At 41.1% G+C, this 25,942-nt stretch overlaps 1 protein-coding gene across 1 annotated transcript in view; it reads right to left on the reverse strand.

Moving 5' to 3' along the window:
- Positions 1 to 4,301: 4,301 nt before the first annotated feature.
- The window catches only part of LOC113017843 (NLR family CARD domain-containing protein 3-like), a 32,878-nt gene continuing 11,237 nt past the window's right edge, over positions 4,302 to 25,942 (reverse strand). The window contains exons 6-10 of the mRNA XM_026160950.1: positions 24,023 to 25,820; positions 23,595 to 23,768; positions 13,080 to 13,253; positions 5,045 to 5,091; positions 4,302 to 4,896 (exon numbers count right to left, since the gene is read on the reverse strand). Coding sequence (XP_026016735.1) covers positions 4,355 to 4,896; positions 5,045 to 5,091; positions 13,080 to 13,253; positions 23,595 to 23,768; positions 24,023 to 25,820 — 2,735 coding nt within the window. The 3' untranslated portion in view covers positions 4,302 to 4,354. The remainder of the gene's footprint in view (positions 4,897 to 5,044; positions 5,092 to 13,079; positions 13,254 to 23,594; positions 23,769 to 24,022; positions 25,821 to 25,942) is intronic.

Below are 25,942 nucleotides of genomic sequence, written 5' to 3' on the forward strand. Positions count from 1 at the left end.
TGAGAGAAGTCCACCTTTATTTATCTGTAATCTGTGTTGACACACTAAAACATACAATTAATATCCTTTTCATTTCTTTTCTCAAAACCTCCATACTTAATCTGCCTAGAGTTTAGCTCATCTGTTTCTCTCTCTGGGTGCTCACTCGTCACCTTATATGGGCATGCAAACTTCCTGTCACCCACACCATTTCCTGTTACACACACACAGCACGCAGCTGCTCTGCTGTTTCTCCAGGCTAATCAAACTTATTTTGTATTTACAATCTACAAACCCTCTGTAATTCTACTAACTTTTGATCTAAAATGTAGCATCATTCACACAATGATTTCATAATCCTCTCACACACACCTTTTAAATAAACTAAACTCTTATAACATCACTCATGCATCTCTTAAATTAAAAACACTTTCAAACTTTAAAACATCCTACTTTACATCACCAAAGAAATACCTCTCACACCTTTATTCATCATTCAAAACCTTCTAGTCACCGCATTCACACAAGAAATTGAAACAATAAAACACACCAGCAACTATTGCTGGAGAAAAGTTACTACTGAAAGTAATATGTTAATCTTAAGTATACACAGTGCACTCAATATATTTATATATCTACATCCAACTTCAGTCAATTACTATACATCCCCTACGGCAACTCAAAACTTTATTTATAGTCCTCTAATAAACATAAATGGCATTTTAAACACACACTCAACAATGTTTGCAGCAGTATTTGTAAAACCAACCGTGGTTTAAACAGTTCACTGCTTACTCATTTGCATTTTCACTCACACACACCGTGTAAAAATAGCAGCAGGCAGTCAGTGCATTACTGACTCGACACACAGAGATCTCTCACACCAAATTTTCTTATTCTATATTACAACGACGTCTTATATTTACAACCACTGTCAGATCTGTCAGCTTTAGCGCCTACACAATTTCGACAAATTTTAAATAACCGCCCAGCGGATAAACTCCCTGAGTTTTTTGCGACCAATTCACCAGTATCAAGACTTTAACTGTTTCTGGCCTCATCTCTAAAATCCCTAACACAATTTAAAAGCGTCAACCAACCCAAACTTTGCCTGAAGCTCTATTTTTGGCGTTTCACAGCCAAGGCTTACCCTGAAGTTTTAAGTTAAAGTTACACGCCCAAAGTCCAACTTCTGCTGACCAAAAAAGCGCAGACTACCGTTCCAAACGGTAAGGAGACTCTAACTCCTAGTTATTCTGGAGTGCCCCAAGCTCCACCGTGACCAACTGACTATCCCTCTTCGAGGACAATGCCTAAGCGTCCTTGGCATTGGCAAGCGTTACCTCTGAGCACTGCGCTTCCTAGAACCCCCTCGGTTCCGTTCTAAAATAATTTATAATACTTTGGAACAACAGTAAAACACCCAACAAAGTGTAAGACTGACGCAGGTCCAACCTTATAACCAAAAAATAACCAAATTCCCTAAGATAGTAAAATCATTGAGCAGTCCAACTGCTTACCACGGTCCTAACCGTATTAAATCCTTTTAGCGGTCCAACCGCGTTCAATCATTACCAGCAGTCCAACTGCTTTTAAATCCTCAGTACTGTCATGAGATTCTCATCAAAATCAAAGCAGACATTTACCGGCAACTTTTACTGAATAGACATTTAATTTTATCATCCAATTCAGCACACTTCGGATAAAATCAACAGGCCTGTGCCTACCTCTTTTTAAAGGCGCCTGTCCCCTCAGTTTGGTTGCCGGGTCATGCCTGCCTGTCTGACCACAACGGACCATACATCACCGTCTACACCTCCAATCCTCCCTCCTCAACCACCGGACGAAGCCCCCAAATGTTAAGGTTCAAAATTGAGGAAGGAGAGTACAAACCAGCCTTGGTCCAGAAGGTCTTTGGTCAAACAATGATTTTAATGAATACACACGTGGGAAGACACTCTGTACGCAGACAGCCAGTAGTCCTCGACTTAATCAAAGCATGAACAGATATTTTATAGCATCAGGGTTTGTTTACTGACGCCCCTTCATGCGTCACCGGTACATTTTATACATAGATCAGATCAACATCATCATGACTTTTCACCCAGAAAATCATCTTCTATTTTCATGGCTTGGTACTTTCCGTTCTTGTCTCAAAGTGAATTGTTCCTCTTTCTTGTCTAGACATAACTGATCTCTCCTCTAAATAAGTCTAACTAATATGTGTGTATGTGTTGACCTCACATGCTCTTTGTGTCACCTCTTAACTGTCTGTGTCTCGTCCTCAAATGCTCCTCAAAATAACCTACACTTAGACTCTGCTTTCGGTTTCAGTTCTGCAAAAGGCACACTCTGCAAACCTGCAACTTCCTGTCAGCCTGCAACTTAGTCTCTCTGAAAGACACACACTGTTTAAACATCTGAATGCAATATAAACTCCAGATTATATTATTAATGCAATGGTAATGATGACAATTATTTAACAATAGCAGTAAAATAATTTCCCTGCTCCACAGGCTCCAGCTAGTCACCACAAAAGGATGGATCCCATAAACACAGCAATAACCATGAAGGGGTTGGCGGAAATCCGGGAACACCAGACCAACGAAGTTCGAGAGGCTTTTGGGCAAAAAGGGGGACACCTTCCTGTTCCTTTTTCTGGAGGATACACAGATCGTTGTTTGAAATCAGGGCAGAATAATCCCCTGATCTGTGCCACGACTGAAGGGTTGTCTAACCCCTAAGGTTGAAAAATGAAGAGCAGAGGATCACCCAACTGGACGACACTGGTAGCTGCAGCAATAAAATAAAGGCTAAAAGCTCTTTGGACAGAGGTTCTAGTCTGAGTACGTCGGAAGGGTATAAGGTAGCACCAAAATAAAGCTGTGGGAGAACTGGGGAGTGTCATCTATACCTGCTATTGTTGGAATAATAGTTTTTCTTGCATCTGAACTGCGCAAACATAGAGGTCATCCCACATATGGTTCGCCCCTCAGGGGGACAAAGGACCTCAGGAGTGAGAAGAGATGAACCCGGCCACACTGAATTGAAGGGTGTTGGTGAGGTCACTATTCTAATGACCTCATCAGGGGGAATTGTTAGATTATAATATTATTTTATGCCATGTTATACCCCTAATTAAAGATTGTGAATTATTAGGTAGTTTTAGTTTGCATTATTCTCCTGAATTAGAAGAAGCTGATAACTATTGCATTAGTTAAACTGATGTGCATTATATTAAACTGTTGACTTATTGTGAATGAATGATATTGTTTTATGATGCATTATACTGCTGAGTTATAAGAAATACTGTTCGCAGAAAGTTATTGTCTTATTTGTCTGATTAGAAGAGAACAGAATATGCTGGAGTTTTCTGCCCCATCTCAGCAAGAGCAGATAAACAGGGAGCCAAGGTCGTAGCTTAGGCGCCGTGTGAGAGAAAGCATGTGAATGTTTAGGCTTTTTATGATAAGGTGGAGGCACCAGAGGCTATAAAAGTTTGAGCAATGCTCCACCATTTTGAGATCAGAGGCTGTCTGCATCAGTGCCCATCTCCCACGTGTGTGATCATTAAATCATCGTTTGACTCAACCCGACCGGACCAGTGTTGTTATTGTGGTTTTTCTCTTGTCTCCATCCCCAATATTTTGAACCATAACAGCGTCGACCATGTTTTCAGCTCTTTGGAAGAAAACGTCGCCCTTTGCCATCCTTACTTTTCTTTGACTTCTTCAAATGCAGCTGAACTCCAGCTGGTGTTTTCTTGGACTTTGCAGCTGTCTCTGGTCATCAGTTCATTCCTGCAAACCTCTGAAGCTGAACAACAATGATGCTGCATTGCTGGCTGATCCCAAAAGGTTGATTCTGTTCATCTGGACGTTTTCAGAAACATTTGCTCACTGATCAGGTGACTTCTTCAGTCTCAGCTGACTGCAGCTTTACAAGCTTACAAACAGCACATTTGCACAATGACTGAAAGCAGCAGCACCTGATATATATGATACTAATATAATACATATACATATATAATCCATACTAATGATGAAGGAACTGAGCTCACAGTCCATTGTTCATTCAGTGAACTACTCAGTTTATTTTGGGCCTCAGAAATGCTCACTCTGTTTGTACATCACTGTCAGCAATAGACTCATTCTGCTGTGTGGACAGGAACACATGTGACATCACTTCCTTTTTGTTTGTGACTGAAGAGGAAGAAGTTTACAAGGAATCATTTAGAAGAGTTTCAAACATCAACTGATTGAATCCATGAATCTGAAAACGTGTTTGTGAGTGAAAGAGACAGACATGTACAGACTGAACTATCTGTTCAACAGTCAGAGTGTTTCTGTAACAGGAGACACTCTTTACACTCCACTCAGCACAGGGACACTGAGGCACCAGGAGACCAGACACTAAACCCAGGATAAAGAGTTTGAGTGAATGTGGTGTTGAAGGTGTGGAGGTGGATCAGAGTGTCAGAGGAGACTCTGTAGAAGGACAGAGTGCCAGCAGGACAGTCCACATACACTGCTGCTCTGTTAGAGACAGAGGAGGAGGAGGAGGAGGAGGAGATGGATGTTTGACTGTTATTGTGCCTGACATAATGAGGACCATCATCAGAGCAGAACAGACTCCAGGACTGATCATTCCATCCAAACACACAGTCATCACTGTCTCCTTTCCTTCTGATGCTTCTGTAACTCACTGATATACAAACGTCTCCTCTCCACTCGACCTCCCAGTAACAGCGACCAGTCAGACCATTTCTACACAGCAGCTGAGTATTAAAACCATCAAATCTGTCTGGATGATCAGGATATGACTGAACCTCCTCCACATGTGTCACCTTCCTGTTGTTGTCAGACAGTTGGAGCTTTGTGTTCACTGTGTTTGTGTCGATTGTGAGTTGACAGGAATCTGATGGAGAGAACAAACACAATCCAGCTGCAGTTATTGATCCATCATCTGTTCATTGATTGACACTTTGATGATGACTCCTGACATGATGAAGATGGTTGAATGTGTGCTGCTTTGTTTTCATGAATCCCATTAAAAACACACTTACACTTCCTCAGACCTGGTCTCAACCATCGGACTCCAGCAGGCTCCACCCTGAAAGGAGGAGGGGGGTCAGAGCAGCACAGTCAGCATGCACACATGGACATTACATGGCTCTCACACACACACTGTTACACACTGAGCTCAAAGCTCGGCTCCACTGTTTTATTCAAAGAAATCTACATTTATTTATCAGCACATTTAAAAACAGCTTGAGCCAAAGTGCTGCACAGAGTAGAGAGAAAATAGGAAACATACACAGTAATGACTATAAAGACTGGTCAGGATTGAAAGCTACAGAGTACAAATGTGTTTCCAACCGGCTTTTAAAAATGTCCAGTGTTGGTGACGACCTGATGTGAAGGGCGACTGTTCCAGAGTTTGGCTGCAGCCATCGATAAAGCTCACCTCTGTTTTTACGTCTAGTTCTGGTCAGAAGCTGCTTATCTGCAGACCTGAGGGCTCCACTTGGATTCTTTTGTTAAAGAGAGATAAGATGGAGCCAATCCATTCACAGATTTAAAGACAACCAGATCTGGAAGTGGATTCTACCACGTACTGGTAACCAGTGGAAAAAGCTGGTGATGGGTCGTCTAGCACAGACCCACCGCTGGAACCAGACAATTGATGAGGGAGAGAACTGTGACAGCGCCGTTCCTTCACTTGACCTCAGTCGCTCTCGTCTGCTCCCTCGTAACACTGCTCTTTATTGAGCTTACATGAATATGCACAAGTTCATTATGACGTCTTACACAGGTATGAACAAAGAGTACCAGTCTGTGCATAGTGTGTGTGTGTGTGTGTGTGTGTGTGTGTGTGTGTGTGTGTGTGTGTGTGTTCCAGATGTGACCCTGTGACCCCAAAGCTGGTGCTAAGAGTCCAGCGGTCCCCCTAACAAAGGGCTCTTATACTTAACCAGACACAGAGTAGGTGTCCTCCTACACCAGGGGTCTCAAACTATCGTCCTGCGGGCCGCAATTGGCCCGCGGGACGATAGTTTTTGGCCCCACCTTAATATGAAAATGTAATGTTAGTTTGATAATGTATGACACTTTACAGTGTTGTGGGCGGAGCTGAATTAACCCACCAATCAGGGTGGGATATGGATCTCAGGGGACACCAGCCGGGCTTGATGCAAGCAGGGAAACATTTCTCAATGAGTCAAAGTTCCAGCAGCGTTGCCCTGGAGTGTTTCTTTCTTTCCTGTGCCTGGCTGGCTTCCTCCTTTCTATTGGGCAAACGCCGACATTCGCCCCAGCGCGCTGCGTTCACAACACTTCAAAAAAAGTTGGTTTTTTTAAGTTGCTGCCCAGCGGGACATTATACGTATATAGATTTATACACACGTCAGTGGGATTTAAAGTTATTTTTCCACAGAGAGAGATCTCATATTAACTCTCACAGTGATGCGTAGGCGGCGGGATAAAAGAAAAGTCATGAACTCAATGCAGCCCAATTTAGTCTGCAGTCACATAGCGACACCTGTTCATCGGCAACAACAGTCCCCGGTAACCCGGACTAATTATAGGGTCGCACCGTAATTTGTGGCTCCATGTTTTTATTTGCATCACTGCGTTTGCATTGCAGCAAACATGAACATTACATATATTTCAATATAATGTAAAAGCAGTCAAAACAACTAACATCAGAAACAGCTGATGTTATTTGTTATATGTCACGGTGTCATTTCCGCTTCTTTCTCCTGTAACAACAGCCCAGCGCCGTGAGCAGTCAGCTTTTTTGCGCTCGCTATCCCTGCACTTTCTACCATCTGCAAACGCCACGGTGTTCGTGTCGTCATGAAAGACATGAACATCGAGCGTAAAAACAAAGGAGACTGCTACCGGCTTTTTATCTGCCGATCGCCGTGCTACGGTTGCAAGAAAAAGAAGCAGAAATGACGTTCTCTACGCGTTGAGACTCACAGTAATTCCAATGCATGGCCAGACCACCGCTCAGCAGATATTTACAAGCTGTGTGATGCCATTGAGAATGTTGGTTTGCCATGGAAGAGGTTTGTTGGAATAACAACAGATGGAGCGCCATCAATGACAGGGAGGGAAAATGGACTGGTGGCACAAAACAAACTGGAAGAGGAAGGCGTGGAGGAGGCCATTGCTCTGCACTGCATCATCCATCAGCAGGTCCTTTGCAGCAAATGCCTGAAGTTTGACAATGTGATGTCTATTGTTGTGAAATGCATCAACCAAATCAGATCCAGGGGCTTAAAGCACCGAAGGTTCTGAGCTTTTTTAGAGGAAATGGAGTCAGAATATGGGGATGTGCTCGACTTCACTGAGGTACGTTGGCTCAGCAGGGGAAATGTATTAAAGAGACTTTTTGAGTTGAGAGCAGAAGTGAAGCCTTCATGGAGAAGGATGGAGTTAGTGTTCCTGTGCTAACTGATCCCAAATGGCTCATGGACTCAGCTTTTCTTGTTGATATGACACATGAGCTTAATGTACTGAACAAGACGTTACAAGGCCAGGGGCAACTTGTCAGTGCTGCCTATGACAACGTGAGAGCATTCTCCACAAAACTGGCGCTCTGGAAAGCTCAGCTCTCTCAGACAAACCTTTGCCATTTCCCAGCATGCAAGGCACTCGTGGATGCAGGCACACCATTCAGTGCTGACGAGTATGTTGATGTCATTTTGAGGCTACAGGAGGAATTTGATCACAGATTTGCTGACTTCAAGACACACAGAGCCACCTTTCACATTTTTGCGGACCCCTTCTCCTTTGATGTGCAAGATGCCCCTTCTGTGCTTCAAATGGAGCTCATTGAGCTGCAGTGCAACTCTGAACTCAAAGCAAAGTTCAGGGAGGTGAGTGGAAAAGCAGACAAGCTTGGAAAATTTTTGAGCGAATTGAGCCCTAGTTTCCCTCGGCTTTCCCGAATGTTCAAGCGGACCATGTGCCTTTTTGGTAGCACATACTTGTGCCAAAAGCTCTTCTCCACTTTGAACTTCAATAAGTCCAAGTACAGGTCCAGACTTACGGATGATCATCTTCAAGACATACTGAGGGTCGCAACTGCTTCCTCCCTCAGGCCAAATCTGGCTCGGCTATGCGAGAGGAAACGCTGAGAAGATTGGAATTTTTTAACCATGCCTTTCTTGTGGAAAACCTAATGCGGCCCAGCCTCACCCAGACTCTGCCTGCAGCGGCCCCCAGCTAAATTGAGTTTGAGACCCCTGTCCTACACCATAAATCAGTAAGAGAGGGTACGACCTCTCTCATGGCCCCAAGTGGTGTGTGCATGCCAGAGCACTCTGGAAGGCACACAGAGTCTTTACAGACTACTCAGGATCAAACCTCTATCATCATGCAATCGATTATAAAACTAAGCATATAGGGCTTTGGAGCGTGATGTCACGGGGGTGGGCGTGGAAAGGGTTTTGGCCCGATCCGCCATTTTGGGGGTCTAGCGCAAGTGAAAAGGGAGCGAAGGCACACACAACAGCCATGGTTCGTATTTGCTGTGTGGTCGGCTGCAATGTTCGATCGCACGACCAGCAAGAAAATAAGCTTGAAAAGGGTTTATCTTTTCATTCTTTCCCAACCTGGAAGCGACATGAGGCAGCTCGTGTATCGGATGTTACCAAACGAAGGCATCCAGCCTGGAGAGCAGCTGTGAGACGAGCTGACGTGCAGTTCTCTTCCATCTCCAAATATCTGTTGGTGCTCCAGACATTTTCATTCTGGTAAGTTGTAAATATGTTCATATCACTCTTTATAGCCTATTAGTTTTATTTTCTATGCGCTCTGAGCTCATAGCAAATTAGAACAAACATCCTACTGAGTGATTTTGCAGAACTACCTTCTATTTATAGAGTTGCTAATTATTTGGCATTATTGCAGCAAACCAGCCTATGAAATGGATGAAACATCGTGACTGGGTTCCAGCGCTACACGAGGGACCTGCTTCAAACATACCACCATGCCAATCAGATTACTTCTTCCATGTGAGGGTGAAGAGGTGACCATTCTGGATAAGATGGTGAAGGTTTGCTGCGTTTGGTGAACAGTGTGATAATAAAACCAGGGAAAAATGAAACCTGCTCCTGTTAAATGTTCTTAAGTCTTGTGCTGTTATTTTTTCAAAAGATACAGTAAATAAAGTAATGTTAGTAGTGGGTGATATCATGTAAACACTCGTGATTTGGTGTAAACATTTTGTCATTTGTAAACTGTAAATGACATGGATTTTACACTGTTACTGATGTGATGTTCTATAAAGTGGTTTTAATAAAATAAAAAAGAGCAAAAATTAGTTTGTTTCTTTATTCAGCTTTTGAACAGCGGGACTCAGTCAGTACATATTCAGTAAATGCAAATTATTTACACGGCAGTGCACTACAGGCATAAATCTACACCCCTAGATAAAACATGGCATTATAGCAGTGACAACTCCTCCACAGTAGCAGGTGGGGTTTTTCTTTTTTGAGGACGGCTCCTTTTACCTGTCACTACAGATGGTCTGTTTATGTTTTGATCAAGAGCCTTTTTTTGGGCAGCTGAAGAGGAGAAGTCTATCTTATGGCCAACCTCTGGCTGTATCTTGGTCACATTACCCAGCAAAACCCAGTATGCAGGTTCATCTGTAACAGTCCTTGTGCCACAGATCAACACTGTTGCTTCTACATTAAACAGAAGAGCAGCGACGTGGGTGCAGGTCTCCGTGACTCCGGCCTTACAGCTGCAGCGGACGACTTCAACCTTCCCTGTGATGCTCACAGTGACCCATGGCTGCAATGCTGGTTCATTCAGTCTTTGAGAGTGCAGGACGTGAAACACACACAGACAAAGTTCATTTAAAGACAAGAACTATGAGCCAAGGCCGACATAAATGTGTTTTATCTACTTTATCATAAATGTAACAAATTGTTTAGAAAGTTAGCACATACATGTAATTTTTCATTTCTTTATGTGTCCATCTATAGAACGCTGCATGTTATAGTGTAAATCTGCCTGTTCTCTGTCAGAAACCTGCCTGCAGAAAATGAACCTAAAGTATGTAATGCAAGGATGTCATCACTTTAGAGATGGAGAAAGCATAAAGTGACAATTATGAATCACTTAATATGATAAGGAGATTCTGCAGGTCATTAATCAATGTATAAAACTAAAATAAAATGTATTTTTAGTGACACAGGATACAAACATGGAAGCAAGATGTGTAATTAGGATTATTTATAATAAATATGAATAAATTAGTGCAATTTCTTTAACCATAAAGAATAACTAAATCCTTCAGGCAATGTCACATCAATGCACTGAACTCACTGTTATCCCTCTAACAGCCTCCACATGTTCTCACTGTAATTTCCCCTCATGAATGAATTTATGCTGCACTAATCTGAATGTTTGCAGGGAAATCCAACGCATTTCACACGCAGTACTCGAGCTGACTTACCTTTGTTTGAATGACGACTTGTACGCGCTGACTCCACAGACAAGGTACGAAAATATGTCAGGCTACGTCAATACGGCTAGGTGTTCAGGGTTTCTACTCCACGGCCGTATGTCATACGGGTCCACATTTCCCATGCACGCTATTTTCTGCAAGTACCGCCGCTTCACCTCTGGACGCAATCGGTCTCTATACAGTTCATTCTCTTTTGAGCTGCTTTTAAGCATCTTTCTTATAGTCGTGGTTCCAACACAGTGTGTTTGTTTTGATTCGTAGACCCCGAAAATGGCGTTGCGCTCCCACATTGCATTGCAGCGTGACGTCAACTCCAAAGCCCTATATGAGTAAATATTTCTAAGCATAAATGACAATTAACAATATAAACCTTACAGCTGGTTTTAATAACAGAATTTATTTGTTTCTCAAATGAGAAAGAGCTATCGAGAAACACTCCTAAATCTTTAGTTCTGAACTTTTCCAGTGGGCCAAGGTCAACATCACCTGCTAATGCTAAATAGGCTGTCGTTATTAACTAATGCTAATTTGATGTGAATTAGCATTATGCACTAATGCTAACACTTACTTTTTAACAATGTGAGTAGCTAATGCTAACACTATTTCCCTTAACTTTATAACAATGTGAACGGCCAACACTCTTTTCCATAGCATTACAACAATCTGAGCTGCTAATGCTAAGTAGGCCACCATTAGCACCTACGTCTAATTTAAGGCAAATACGCATTAGAACCTATCGTTTAGCATTAGCTAATAACAGCAGTCTAATTTAATGCAAGTTAACCTCATTTGCATTATAACGATGTGAGGAGTTAATGCTAAGTATGCTGCCATTAGCGGGTAATTCTAATTAGGGGTGAATAATTATTACCAGCTAATGCTAATATCGTTTTCTCTTCCCTTTTAACAATGTGGGCAGCTAGAGCTAGGTAGGCTGATGCTAGCAGTTAATGCTAAAGCTAAAGCTAATTTGATGTGAATTAGCATTACATTAGTAAGGAGTTAATGCTAAGTAGACTTCCATTAGCAGGTAATGCTAATTTTAGGTGAATAGGAATTGGCAGCTAATGCTAATACCATATTTTCTTGCTTTATAACAATGTGACCAGCTAATGCTAAGTAGGTTGCCGTTATAAGCTAATACTAATTTGAGGTGAATTAGCATTATCCGCTTATGCTAACAATGTTTTTTCATACTTTGTAACAATACGCCATTAGTGGCTACTTCTAATTTTAGATGAAAAAGCATTAACAGCTAATCCTCATACTGTTAGCTTTGTAAGAATGACAGAAGCTAATGATACAAAGTCTACCATTATTAACTATTGCTAATTTGATGTGAATTAGCATTATCCGATAATGGTAACCCTTTTCCCTGCATTATAACGATGTCAGGAGTTAATGCTAAGTGGGCTGCCATTAGGGGCAAACTCTAATTAGGTGAAAAATTATTAGCAGCTAATGCTAATATTGTTTTCCCTTCCCTTTTAACAATGTGAGCAGCTAATGCTAATTTGATGTGAATTAGCATTATATTAGTGAGCAGTTAATGCTAAGTAGGCTGCCATTATTAACTAATGCTACTTTGACCTGAATTAGCATTATGTGCTACTGCTAATACTGTTTTCCCTTAATTTTAAACAATGGTAGCGGCTAATTCTAAGTACGCTGTTGTAAATAGCTAATCCTAATTTAGTGTGAATTAGTATTATTCAATAATGCTAACACTGTTTTCTCTTACTTATTAAAAATGATAATAGCTAATACTAATACTCTTTTCCGTTGGGTAACAACGATGTGAGGAGTTAATGCTAAGTAGGCTGCTTTTAGCGGCTTATTCTAATTAGGGGTGAATAATTATTAGCAGCTTATGCTAATGCCATTTTCTCTTTCCTTATAACAATATGAGCAGCTAATGCTAATTTGACGTGAATTAGCATTAGTAGCTAACGCTAATACCCTTTCCTCTTGTGTTATAACGTGGTGAGATGTTAATGTTAAATAGGATTCCATGAGTGACTCCTTTCCCTTGCATTATAAAGATGTGAATAGTTTATGCTAAGTAAGCTGCCATTAGCAGCTAATGCTAATACTGTTTTCCCTTGCTTCATACAACTTGAGCAGCTATTGCTAAGTAGGCCACTTTGCTCTGCTAAGGATTTATGTGACCATGATGGAAACTGATAAGCTAATGCTGCTAAGCTAATGCTGTTTATGGGCCCTGTTAGAATCAATATTTCATTCTCATTCTGTTATTTGAGAACAATAACAGAAAAAGGTGCACTTGAGAACAAATTTATTGTGAATTCAGCTGTGAATGTAGAGTTTGTCATTATTTAAGCTTCCATTTCCAAATGTTAGCTGACACTTTATTAGGTACACTGGCATCTATCTCAGGTACACCTGTGACCTAAATGTTCCTGCAAACAGATTCCTTGGAGACCCCTACATAAATATCCATGAACTATCCAGCTAGACTAGTGTGTCTGTCCCTGAAAATATTCCTGCATGTGTGATTGTTCATGTGTCATCTGCAGGAAACAAACAGGAAGTGAGTGAAAGACACAGGAAATGTTTCCAGCTATTCCTCCTCTATCAGACATTCTTCATACCTGAGAGTGTCCAGTCTCCAGCCTGGATCCTTCAGTCCAGCCGACAGCAGCTTCATTCCTGAGTCACCTGGATGATTGTAGCTCAGGTCCAGCTCTCTCAGATGGGAGGGGTTGGAGCTCAGAGCTGAGGCCAGAGAAGTACAGCCTTCCTCTGTGATCAGACAGCCTGACAGACTGCAGACACACAAAACAACAATCTATCTGTCAACAACCGTTTTCTCTTTGTCACAATAACATCTATCCATTTACATCCATTCAATGTAACTTTATTTATAAGTGAAAATACCCAACAGACAACAACTATCACTCCCTCCAGTTAATACACGACACCACGGTTATTCATTCACAGATGGATTTATTCTTCCGTCACACTTCTCCTCAGAAACACCATAAAATCCACCGTCAAACTGTTATTACATAAAAGTACAGAATGACCAAACATAAATATTACAAATAAACATTTAAACCCAAGTTAACAAATACGCGATAAACAAACACAGTTAACGTACCTCGCTGGCTGCACATAACTGTGAGGAAATGAGACCGCTTCAGGAACAAAAACTTAACGAAAATAATTCCCAATTTCTTCTTCTTCGCAGCTTTCTTTTACTTTAAACTGCTTATTTATTCCTTATACTGACTTAGTTAACTCATTAACTTAGCTTCTTTGCACATGCCTTTTACTTCCCTTTACGTCACTTAAAAAAGCCTGTGCGCAACACCGAATGAACCTTAGTTCCTACCTCAAAAGGAACAACAATAAATAAAGAAAATAAATAACATAAATAAACACAATAAATTAAACAAACTGACATAATTTACATTTATGGCAGTTAAAACAACAGTCATCTGAAGCTGTTTAACAGAGTAAGGTAACAGCCTCCAATATTAGAGAGAAAGCCCCAAACATCAGACAATCGACTGTGAGCAGCACTTGGTGATGGTGGGAAGAAGAACTCCCTTTGACACAAAGATCCTCCCAGTGAAAACAGGCTCCAGGAGGAGCATCTACCATGACTGGTTGCAGGGTGAGGGGAAAGGGAAAAGATGAGCTCAGAGAGACAAGAACAAAACACAAACTAAGGAGACAGAAGACAAAAGTTAAGGACACGCAGTAGTGACATATAAAAGCATCAGGAGTGAAAAGAGTGGAGAAGAAAGCAGAGCATCATGGGAAGTCCACTAACAGCCTGAGCCAATAGCATGGTGTATTTCTCAGTGTCCTGTCGGTGTGTGAGAGACAAACAGCCTCTGTATGTGTGTGTAAATACAGCATGAATATGTAGAGGACATGTTTGTGGATATAAGTAAATGAAAGCTCTGCGTCATTTGAATCTTTGACTCTTGTTTCTGTTGCAGGTCTGTGACTGAACTTCTGGGAGGAGAAACGTTGGTTTCATGCTCTGTGATTCTGTGTTTTGTCATCTCTCTCAGGTGATGGAGAGCTCAGATGATGACCCCGCCTACAAGGGACAGAGACTAAAGAGCTGTAGTTTCACAGCAGTGTGAACTGCAGACTGAACCCTTTGGTTGCTAATTTTGAGTTACTGATGTTTGCATTAAGAAAATTGTGTTTTATTAGCTGTGTTTTAATTAATGTATCATATTATATGGTTGGGAATGTTAAATGCTAAAGTGAAGAAAAGGTTTGATTCCACTCAGGACTGAACATGTTATTATTAACCATAGTGGGTAACTGCAAAGAGTCAATTAACTTTTATAGAGGAAAAAAAAAAAACAACCCTCCACCGAGGTCTGTCAATAACAGGGGAATGATAGACAGCCACACTCAAAATGGAGATATGTAATGATAAACACTGGTCCCCGTCTTTTGGGCGCTTTCTTGAAGTAGTCAACAATTTGAAAGTAAGATAAAATAACAGGGGCATGTGCTGAGGGGTGGTGCTGCACAAGAACAAGAGTAGAATAAAGAAAATATTGTTTTTAGTTTTGAGAAGTGCAAATTAAAATGTACCATTACACTCAGAGGATCAATATGAAGTTCGACATATGCTAATTTTGAATGAAGTACATGACTGGTGACTGTTCTGTCCTGAGCTTTTGTTTTTACAGCACCCGCTTGATCACACCAACAGTTTCTCGCCACCGAAGAGGGGTACTTGCAAAAATTAGAGAATGGGGAGGAATATCATCAAAACTGGAAAAAGGTAATCCCCAAAGGGGGTGATAACGCCATAACTTTCACTTATGGTCAAATTCTCAAAATTTGACCCTGAACTTGAAAAATTCTTCAAACATTTAGAGACAGAGTGGAGGTTTAGTTAAACATAATGTCACAAACCACGTAAGGATGGAGCACTTGAATCGATAAGATGGTGAATTGACACGCAGCAAAATGTTGATCATAGTGATTATGTTTATTCCAGTGTGCAGAGCAAGATTATTATTATTAAAGACAACAAATGAAATAATGAAAACTAGAAGTGGAAAAAAAATTGCGTTAACGGAAATAAAATCAAAACAAAAAGGAATAGTAACTAAAACTGTAATGAACGTTCACAAAACTAACTAAAATTAACTGGATTTATAGCAAAATGTGTTTAGTTGCATTGATAAGTATTTTCATTTTTTCTTTTTCTTTTTCTTTTTTCTTTTTAAGATAAATCAAGTGTTGGGACGGTAAAATAAACACAATACAAAAACAAATTTGTTTTTAACTAATTTTATTTAAATTTTACAACATGTGCACTACAGTGCACAAGGGGAGTTCATTGATCACGAATGTGAAACTAACAACATTCAAGAGCTATTTGAGAAGATTACATGTTCCACTGAAATTTTGTAAGCAGGATATTAAAACTTATTTATATAACAATATCATAAAAATGTAGATCAGGGATCAAATTAGAAGTCACTGACACTTCACTAGCTGTAAGCCACGGGTTCAGGAACAAGTGATTGCACTGGGCTTTCTATTTCACAAAAGTAAATTTATGATATCTGAGGAAGTACTGTGATTTTTTATTTTTATTTTTATTTGGAGACACAAAGGAACATTTGGCACTTCCCACATCTTACATATGTTTTCCTGTTGCACCCAACCATTCTACAACTGAAATGCCTTGGACTGTTAACCATTTCAGGCAAGTGGAGTGAACCATATTTTGCTACACTCTCATCTGATGGGGGCTTCCTTTTCTTGATTTTCGGAGAGAACTTTTCATTACTGGTACTATTCAGGTCTTGTTCACATGTTTGTCCCAGGGTTCTCAGCCAAGAGGAGCCTGAACTCCAGATACTGTGAGTTCTTTTCATACATTGAGATCACTGATAACTTTTAGCAACGACGTGATCTTGTAGAAAAAATTAGGTGTCATGGATTCAGTTATAATTGCGACCCTTATTTTTTACTTTACTGGAAAACATTTCTGCATTTTACCCATATTTTATTTTTAACTCAAAATCAAAATTCCAGATTCTCCTACATGTTGGTTTTGGACCAGATAGGACGACAGTTTCCAGGTGGCCCTGTGTCTTTCTCTATTACATCTGCCACTGCATCTCGATAATCTTTGTGTGGTTCTTCTTGGGTTCTCACCCTCTCATATCTGGCTCACATGACTCTCATATTTTGAAAAATCTATGTTTGAATCTCCCTCAATAATTTTGTTAAGAATTTTCTCTGCCTTTGTGAAAAGTTGTCTACTAGGAAACAGTGAAATAAATATAAGTACAAAGTCCCAATGTGTAGAGCACACATTAATAAATTAGTCATGTTCTCTGTGAAACTAAATAAGCTTAATCCTTAAAGACCCCTCAAATTATTTACTAGATGTTTATTTTTTGAATAAAATTTAACAAAACATTTTAAATGTGAATATCAAGCTTACCTTTCTTTCTTCCATAAAACGTGCTTGTGGGCACGCCAGCCATTTTGAAGAGGTGGGAAAAACAATTGGCAAGGCCACACCCCCACACATGTGATATAATTTTAAAGGTACTGTTGTCCTCTCTAAGAAACATCAGGACTTAGAGGAGTGGCAAGTAGAGTATGAGAGCTACAAGCAAAAACTAAATGTGTACTACAGTGCGCAAAAATGAAATACTGGGCCATCAGGGGGTTATGAGGGACATTTATGACACGAAAAATCCCACAAACCTTAAAGTGCACTTGAAAAGCTCACACAAGAAGGTTAACCTAGCTTACCTAGAAGACCTCATCAGGAGGAGCACTCTCCCCCTCCTTGAAGAGCTCCCCCACTCAACCCGCATCCCCCGAAGACAGCTAACCCCAGATAAGGCAGCGTGATGTATCCCGAGATAACAGGACTGGGACATCTAAACAAATGTGTGAAACAATCGCCTTCAAAAAGGTTATCAATTCACTTCAACCAAAATTAGGAACACTCGGTGCGGCAAGAGTTAATAGTGATTAGTCTCAACACCCAAGGATAACCAGAAGAGCATGATTGATATGATGGAGCTGAGATTTTGTTACACTTAATTTTTGCAAAACACAACTAAAACTAAACTGAAACTAAGGATTTTCAGAAAATAAAAACTAGACTAAACTAGCAAAGAATTGGTAAAAACTAATTACAACTGGTAAAAATTGAAAATCTGGAGTCGAAACTAAATAAAAATAAAAACTAATGAAAATGGCGAAACGTTTAAAACCCTGGTGCAGAGATTGGCAAATCTGACCAGGAAACGTTATAAAATGGATTGTCAGAACAGTCAGCGTTAAAGCCACTTTCAGTCCATACTAGGATGGCATTGGACATCTTCGGGGCGGAAAAGGGTTGGTGTGACCAAGGGGTGGTTTGGCTTGTTGCATGTATATTTGAGATCATATGGCTCTGGATGGACCAGTTACCAGGGCATGGAAGGAGGACAGACTCATTAAAGGAGGAGAAGGCATTTCCTGGGATTGGAGATCCTCTGGGTGAGTGGTTGATCAAAAGTATGTATAAAATAAAAGTTATCTGTTGTTATTGATTGGTAATAGATTGATAATTGGCCACATTTACAGCTGTATTGACTTGTTGTGGACGTAGTCGACTTCAGGTTTAAACACTCTAATTAACAGGTTGAAAATAGTGATATTAAAGGAAGAGTATGCAGCACCACCCTGTCAGACGCCAGTGATGGTGGAGCTCACTGATGAATCAGGTGAGCTGGATTCATGGCTGATTCAAAACTAAGATCCCCCTGCTGTGGTCAGTAAGGGGAGAACAGGGGGAAATAAAATTAAGAGTAAAAGAGGCATTTATAAACGTTTATGTGTCGAGTGAAACGGGATAAAAGGGGGTTTTACTGTTATTTTAATATCAGCATTATTATTGTATGAGAATCATGCAACAAACATTGCATCGATGATCATTTATTGAAGCTTTTGACCTTATACTAACATCTGTGTTCCTGTGATTGTTATAACCTCTGATGAATCTTCTATTTACAGGTGTTAGGATAATGATATAATTTTTCATTGCAGGTGTAACCATGATCATTTTATACATATTGCAACTTGTTTCTCATTGTAGAGTTGTGCTCAAGTTAATAAGGGTTAAAAGCTACAGTCAGCACGGATGTCTGACTGATCTATTGAGGGGAAAGGCTTCGAGCATAGAAGGCCGCACGCACTTACAAAGCACTGATATCATGTTATTCTTTGTGATCTTTTCTTCAATTATGTCTTTTGTTTAGTTTAAATAGTGGCAGTTAATTAAACGACATTTATTAAAATATTAAATACCTGAGTCAGAACATTACACGCAGATCACCTTAAGAGTCTGGGAAACTGCCTAACCTTTTCTTTTAATGTTCTAGCTCCGTTGATTTCACACATTGGAATGTGTCAAAAAAGGGGGGGAAGTTGAGTTTTAACATCAAACAAGGATTATTTGAACATTTTTATAACTTCATTTTTGTCTTTAATAACTTAGGTATGGTAAAGCTTAAGCTAATAGCGGTCCGAGAAGTTTCTGGACTTTTTTAGAGAATCAGTGAGAAGCATAGATCATCACGTCCATGTTTAAGCATTAATCATTGAAATGAACTGAATAGCGTTTAGAAGATTTGTTAATTTCTTTGTCTTTTGTTAAAAAGAGTGGTTTCAATAATTCTCAGACACACCTTGCAAATGTGCTTATAATGAGTTGGCACTTGGTCTTTTGAAGGTCATAAGCTTCGTTCGGCGTGATGGTCCGGACTGATATATTGCAGGTATTGACTTTGAGTGCAGAGGGCTAAATGCTAACACGCTTACACACACATAGGATATGATTAGAATAAGTCCCTGGGACAGTCTGAATGTTTTAAACCAATTCTGAATCATTAGAAGGTCAGTAGATAACAACATTAGATTATTAGGGGTAGGAAGACAGGTGTTTTGGTTTTCTGTCTCTTACAGGGAAAGGACAGACACCAGACGAGGTCACAGAGATGCGAGGATCCTCCGTAGCAGAGACAGACACAGTGACTGCCGAGACATCAACTGGGTCCAAGGGTCATGGCGTTTGGGCTCCAGCTAGTCACCACAAAAGGATGGATCCCATAAACACAGCAATAACCATGAAGGGGTTGGCGGAAATCCGGGAACACCAGACCAACGAGGTTCGAGAGGCTCTTGGGCAAAAAAGGGGGACACCTTCCTGTTCCTTTTTCTGGAGGATACACAGATCGTTGTTTGAAATCGGGGCAGAATAATCCCCTGATCTGTGCCACGACTGAAGGGTTGTCTAACCCCTAAGGTTGAAGAATGAAGAGCAGAGGATCACCCAACTGGACGACACTGGTAGCTGCAGCAATAAAATAAAGGCTAAAAGCTCCTTGGACAGAGGTTCTAGTCTGAGTACGTCTGAAGGGTATAAGGTAGCACCAAAATAAAGCTGTGGGAGAACTGGGGAGTGTCATCTGTACCTGCTATTGTTGGAATAATAGTTTTTCTTGCATCTGAACTGCGCAAACACAGAGGTCATCTCACATATGGTTCGCCCATCAGGGGGACAAAGGACCTCAGGAGTGAGAAGAGATGAACCCAGCCACACTGAATTATAGGGTGTTGGTGAGCTCATTAGAATAATGAGCTCATCAGGGGGAGTGTGAGATTAGAATATTATTTTATGCCATGTTATACCCTAAGTAAAGATTGTGAATTATTATGTAGTTTTAGTTTGCATTATTCTCCTGAATTAGAAGAAGCTGATAACTATTGCATTAGTTAAACTGATTTGCATTAAAGTAGACTGCTGATTTATTGTGAATGAATGATATTGTTTTATGATGCATTATACTGCTGAGTTATAAGAAATACTGTTCGCAGAAAGTTATTGTCTTATTTATTTGATTAGAAGAGAACAGGACATGCTGGAGTTTTCTGCCCCATCTCAGCAGGAGCAGATAAACGGGTGGCCAAGGTCGTAGCTTAGGCGCTGTGTGAGAGAAAGCATGTGAATGTTTATGCTTTTTATGATAAGGTGGAGGCACCAGAGGCTATAAAAGTTTGAGCAATGCTCCACCATTTTGAGATCAGAGGCTGTCTGCATCAGTGCCCATCTCCCACGTGTGTGATCATTAAAATCATCGTTTGACTCAACCCGACCGGACCAGTGTTGTTATTGTGGTTTTTCTCTTGTCTCCATCCCCAATATTTTTGAACCTTAACAGTGGTCAAATTCAAGTCTACATGCAGAACAGACCTGGAGACACGCAAGCAAAATGCCAACATTGTATATGTGAAAACTGCTGCTGGAGCCAGATTCAAGGAGCTCAAGTGTTTACCCAGATCTTACTGAACTCACTGCAGGAACAGAGGGTTGTTGGAGGGAAACCTGTGGAAGCAACAACATCCGAGCCACCAGAGAAGAAGTTGGCCCTGTTGGTGCTTCATCAGAGTGTGAACAGGAGGAAGACTCAGCTGAGAACAGTGTGGTGGATACAGAGCAGAGCCCACCATCAGTACAGAGGCCTGTCCATTAGAGTGCTGCTCCAACATGCAGCACATGTACTTGGCCACAGCTGCAACATCTGTACCTGTGAAAGCTTCTTCTCTGTTGCTGCTCATATTGTGCAGAAGAAGAGAGTTTCTTTATCATCAGAAAATGTCAATGAGCTTGTGAGTCTCAGCAGCTGGCTCGGTGCAGAGGAGGAAGAACATGTTGGTGGCTCTGGACGCTGAGGGAACTTTGTAAAAAACTAGATCAAATGTTAACGTCCTGGCAGAGGCAAAGAACTTTGATTTGATATTTGATTAGATTCATGTTTCAGCTCAGACTGACAGAAATATTTGAACTGCTGCTGTGTTAAAGGGAACACTGCTGTTAGAAAGCACCTGATCTGTTTCTGCACACTGAATGTTGCACTTCTCATACTGCAGTACTATTACAATAAGTACACAATGCACTACTTTTGAACTCATGATTGAATGTTGCTGTAACAAAGCCATTAATGTGATTCAAAGTGTTCATGGTTTCCCAGCACAACAAATGATCACACAAGTGTGACTGATCCACTTTCTAATGTGTGTGTAGCCCACACTGTGTGTCACTGTGTCACAGGTGAGTCTGTGTGTCCAGGTTCTATGAGGACAACAGGATATAGTGACTGAGTCCAGCAGCTTAAAGTCTGACTCCATCCTCCATTTAAATAACTCACAGCAACAACTGAATAGCTTTGCCTTTGTGTAGCTGACACTTCATTTTAATGTCCTTCTATTCTGGTTCATCTGGTCTCAGTTTCTATAAGCACACAGGTTTCATCAGGACTCTATGACCTCAGTAATCTTTGCTGGGCCTTAATGCTCTGAACAAAGCTGCACATCACAAGACTAAATAGAAATGAATCAGTCTTTCATTCTCACTGCTGTTTGACTTCAGCTCTCAATGTCCCACCATAACCCATGGAAAGAATTACTGTCCATCCAGGCTGCTGAACATGAAGCTGAAGAAGGTGGAGTATTGTGAGGGCTGATGGAGATGATGATGAGGAATCCAGGAGCAGTGGGTGGATGGCAGCATCAGCATGAAGGATCAGTGTGAGAACACATCATCATCCACAAAGGAAACCAGTCTGAGTGTCTGACGCTCTTGTTAGAAAGACGCAGTCCCAGCAGTTAGCTTGTCTGCTAGTTAGCTGAGAGCTAACTCACTTGTACATTGAATACCAAACTGTGTAAACCAGGGGTGTCAAACATATGGCCCGTGGGCCAAATCCAGCCCTTGAGATAATTTCATATGTCAAATATTGATGAATTTTCAGGCTTGCTGATAATCAATGTGAGCACGGCTGAGATGTTATTCTGATGAGCAAACCATGTGGCCAAACACTTTAAGAGACAGACTGGGATCATACCATTATGTGAAAGAAGACATGTCCCATAGACAGCAAGGGTAGTGGTAGAGACCAGTACACAGAGAAATGGGAGCTGTACTGAAATGCAAGCGTGTCAGGAAAGAGTGAAAAGGCAAAATGAGCAGCATCTGGCTGCATTTCAGTGATATTGGAGACCACAAAGCTGAGTGCAACATTTATACAGGAGATATACAGGAGACGCTGAGAGTAGAACTGATAAAATTAGGAGCTGGCTAAAGTGAGACCCATTTTTATTTCCACCCATTTTCCACTGTGGAGGACAAAAGGTTTCAAACTGGTCCAGGTCTTAAACCTCACGTGTTCTTCCTAATAGCAGTAAATGGATAAAAATAAGGCTTTTATGAAAACACTGAATACAACTTGCTGCCTTTAAAAAGACTAAATGTACAGTTCAGTATTGAACACTACATAAAATAAACTATATATAAAGTGTGTCTGAATGGCAGAGATGCAGAAATATGTGCATATAGCACAGAGCCACGGCTCAGTGTCTGAATGAGTCTCACAGACCTGAATGTGCTGTTGAAGCCATTTATAATTATAACGTAATTCTTTACTCGTTTGATCTGCTCCTTACCACAAGCCACCAGACGTAGAAGGTTTTGGACTTTTAACTATATTTTCTGAAGTTTTACAACTTTTCTTACTGTTAAAAACCTCGTTATGGCCATTCATGCTGTACAAAGTAATTAGACATGTGTGGTATCTACAGAAACGTCAGGATCTCAGCTAAAAGTTCACAAAACCATCTCAACAACCACCAAACAGCTGAAACAGCAGGTGAACAGATCACACAAAAAAGATGTAAACACAAATCCCCCTGATCATCTGTTTTTTAAACATGAAGCGTCGTTTTGGACGTTCATTTACTGCTGGTTCAGTGAATTTTGGTTGGACAGTGATGAAACCTGCAGCCTCAGAATCTGTGAGAAGTCTGCTTTCAGCACGCAACTGCATTGTTATGTTGTGTGGATTCACCTCTGCAAACTCATCACTGTTTCACCATCATGTTTCCACTTAGACAATAACAAAGGAAGCAGTTCCCAGGAACTACTTCCTGTCTTGTTAACATAAGAGTACGTTGCCCTTCAAAACACCTCCACTTCTCCTCTTATTAGAGGACTGCCTTATTATTAATCTGCTAATTCTGTCAGTTGATGAAAGAAAAATGCTTGATCTCACCTGAGAGTTTCCAGTGTACAGTGTGGACTCTTCAGTCCTTCAGACAGAAGCTTCACGCCTGAATCCTTCAGGTTGATGTTACTCAGGTCCAGCTGTCTCAGATTAGAGGTCTGAGAGCTGAGACCTGAGGCCAGAGCTTCACAGCTTCTCTCTGACAGGTCACAGTGACTCAGTCTGAAAAATAACAGATAAACAATTACAAAAATAAAACACTTATGTTGAAGTGTAATGAGATACTATTATATTTAGCAATATTTCATCTTGTTTTTGTCAGGAAACTGAGCACTTATGCAGAACAACATGTGGAGAGAATCAGAGGAGAAGAAGTGAAGAGAGAACAGCAGTAAAACAACAGATAAACAATTACAAAAATAAAACACTTTAAATAAACATTTAAAAACTAAAGCTATGATCACAGATTTACTTACAGAGCTTTGTTGGAGGCTTTAACCACTGGCAGCAGCCTCAGAAGAGCCTCCTCTGAAGCAGAGTATTTCTTCAGGTCAAACACATCCAGATCTTCTTCTGATGACAGTAAGATGAAGATCAGAGCTGACCACTGAGCAGGAGACAGTTCATCTGTGGAGAGACGTCCTGATCTCAGGGACTGTTGGATCTCCTCCACTAGAGAACGATCATTCAGTTCATTCAGACAGTGGAACAGATTGATGCTTTTCTCTGCAGACAGATTCTCATTGAGCTTCTTCTTGATGTACTGAACTGTTTTCTTATTGGTCTGTGAGCTACTTCCTGTCTGTGCCAGCAGACCTCGTAGGAGAGTCTGATTGGTCTGCAGTGAAAGACCCAGGAGGAAGCGGAGGAACAAGTCCAGGTGTCCATTTGGACTCTGTATGGCCTCGTTCACAGCACTCTGGTGGAGAGAGGTTAAACTCTTTAGAAATAATTTAGACCTCTTGGACGTAGTTTGTTGTTGTTCCAGCAGATTGAGTCCAGAGTTGATGAAGGTCAGATGGACATGAAGAGCAGCCAGAAACTCCTGAACACTCAGATGGATGAAGCAGAACACCTTGTCCTGGTACAGTCCTCTCTCCTCTTTAAAGATCTCTGTGAACACTCCTGAGTACACTGAGGCTGCTCTGATATCGATGCCACACTCTGTCAGGTCTGATTCATAGAAGATCAGGTTTCCTTTCTGCAGCTGATCAAAAGCCAGTTTTCCCAGAGACTCCATCATCTTCCTGCTCTCTGGACTCCAGTGTGGATCTGTCTCAGCTCCTCCATCATACTTGACCTTCTTCACTTTGGCCTGAACCACCAGGAAGTGGATGTACATCTCAGTCAGGGTGTTGGGCAGCTGTCCTCCCTCTCTGGTTTCCAGCACATCCTCCAGAACTGTAGCAGTGATCCAGCAGAAGACTGGGATGTGACACATGATGTGGAGGCTTCGAGCTTTCTTGATGTGGGAGATGATCCTGCTGGCCTGCTCCTCATCTCTGAATCTCTTCCCGAAGTACTCCTCCTTCTGTGGGTCAGTGAACCCTCTGACCTCTGTCACCATGCCAACACAGTCAGGAGGGATCTGATTGGCTGCTGCAGGTCGTGTGGTTATCCAGAGGCGAGCAGAGGGAAGCAGTTTCCCCCTGATGAGGTTTATCAGCAGCACATCCACTGAGGTGGACTTTCTAGGGTCAGTTAGGATTGTAGTTTTGTGGAAGTCCAGAGGAAGTCGACACTCATCCAGACCATCAAAGATGAACACAACCTGGAAGTCTTCAAAGCTGCAGATTCCTGCTTCTTTGGTTTCAGTAAAGAAGTGATGAACAAGTCCCACCAAGCTGAACTTTTCCTCTTTCAGCACATTCAGCTCTCTGAAAGTGAATGGAAATATGAACTGGATGTCCTGGTTGGTTTTGTCTTCAGCCCAGTCCAGGCTGTATTTCTGTGTTAAGACTGTTTTCCCAATGCCAGCCACTCCCTTTGTCAGCACTGTTCTGATTGGTTCATCTCTTCCAGGTGAGGCTTTAAAGATGTCTTCTTGTCTGATGGTTGTTTCTGGTCTGTCTGGTTTCCTGGATGCTGTTTCAATCTGTCTGACCTCATGTTCATCATTGACCTCTGCAGTCCCTCCCTCTGTGATGTAGAGCTCTGTGTAGATCTGATTCAGGAGGGTTGGGTTTCCTGCTTTAGCGATGCCCTCAAACACACACTGGAACTTCTTCTTCAGGGTGGATTTAAGGTTACGATGACAAACTGCAGCTTGAAGTTCTGAATGAGAAGAAAAACAAACACTCAATTCCAAAAGAATGAATCTTTAAAACACGTTGCTCCATCTCATAAGACATCAGTAAATGTCTCATTTATCCAGCAGCTTAAATCTTTAGATAAAT

This window comes from Astatotilapia calliptera, unplaced genomic scaffold, assembly GCF_900246225.1.
Source record: "Astatotilapia calliptera unplaced genomic scaffold, fAstCal1.2 U_scaffold_22, whole genome shotgun sequence".
Classification (NCBI taxonomy): Eukaryota; Metazoa; Chordata; class Actinopteri; order Cichliformes; family Cichlidae; genus Astatotilapia; species Astatotilapia calliptera.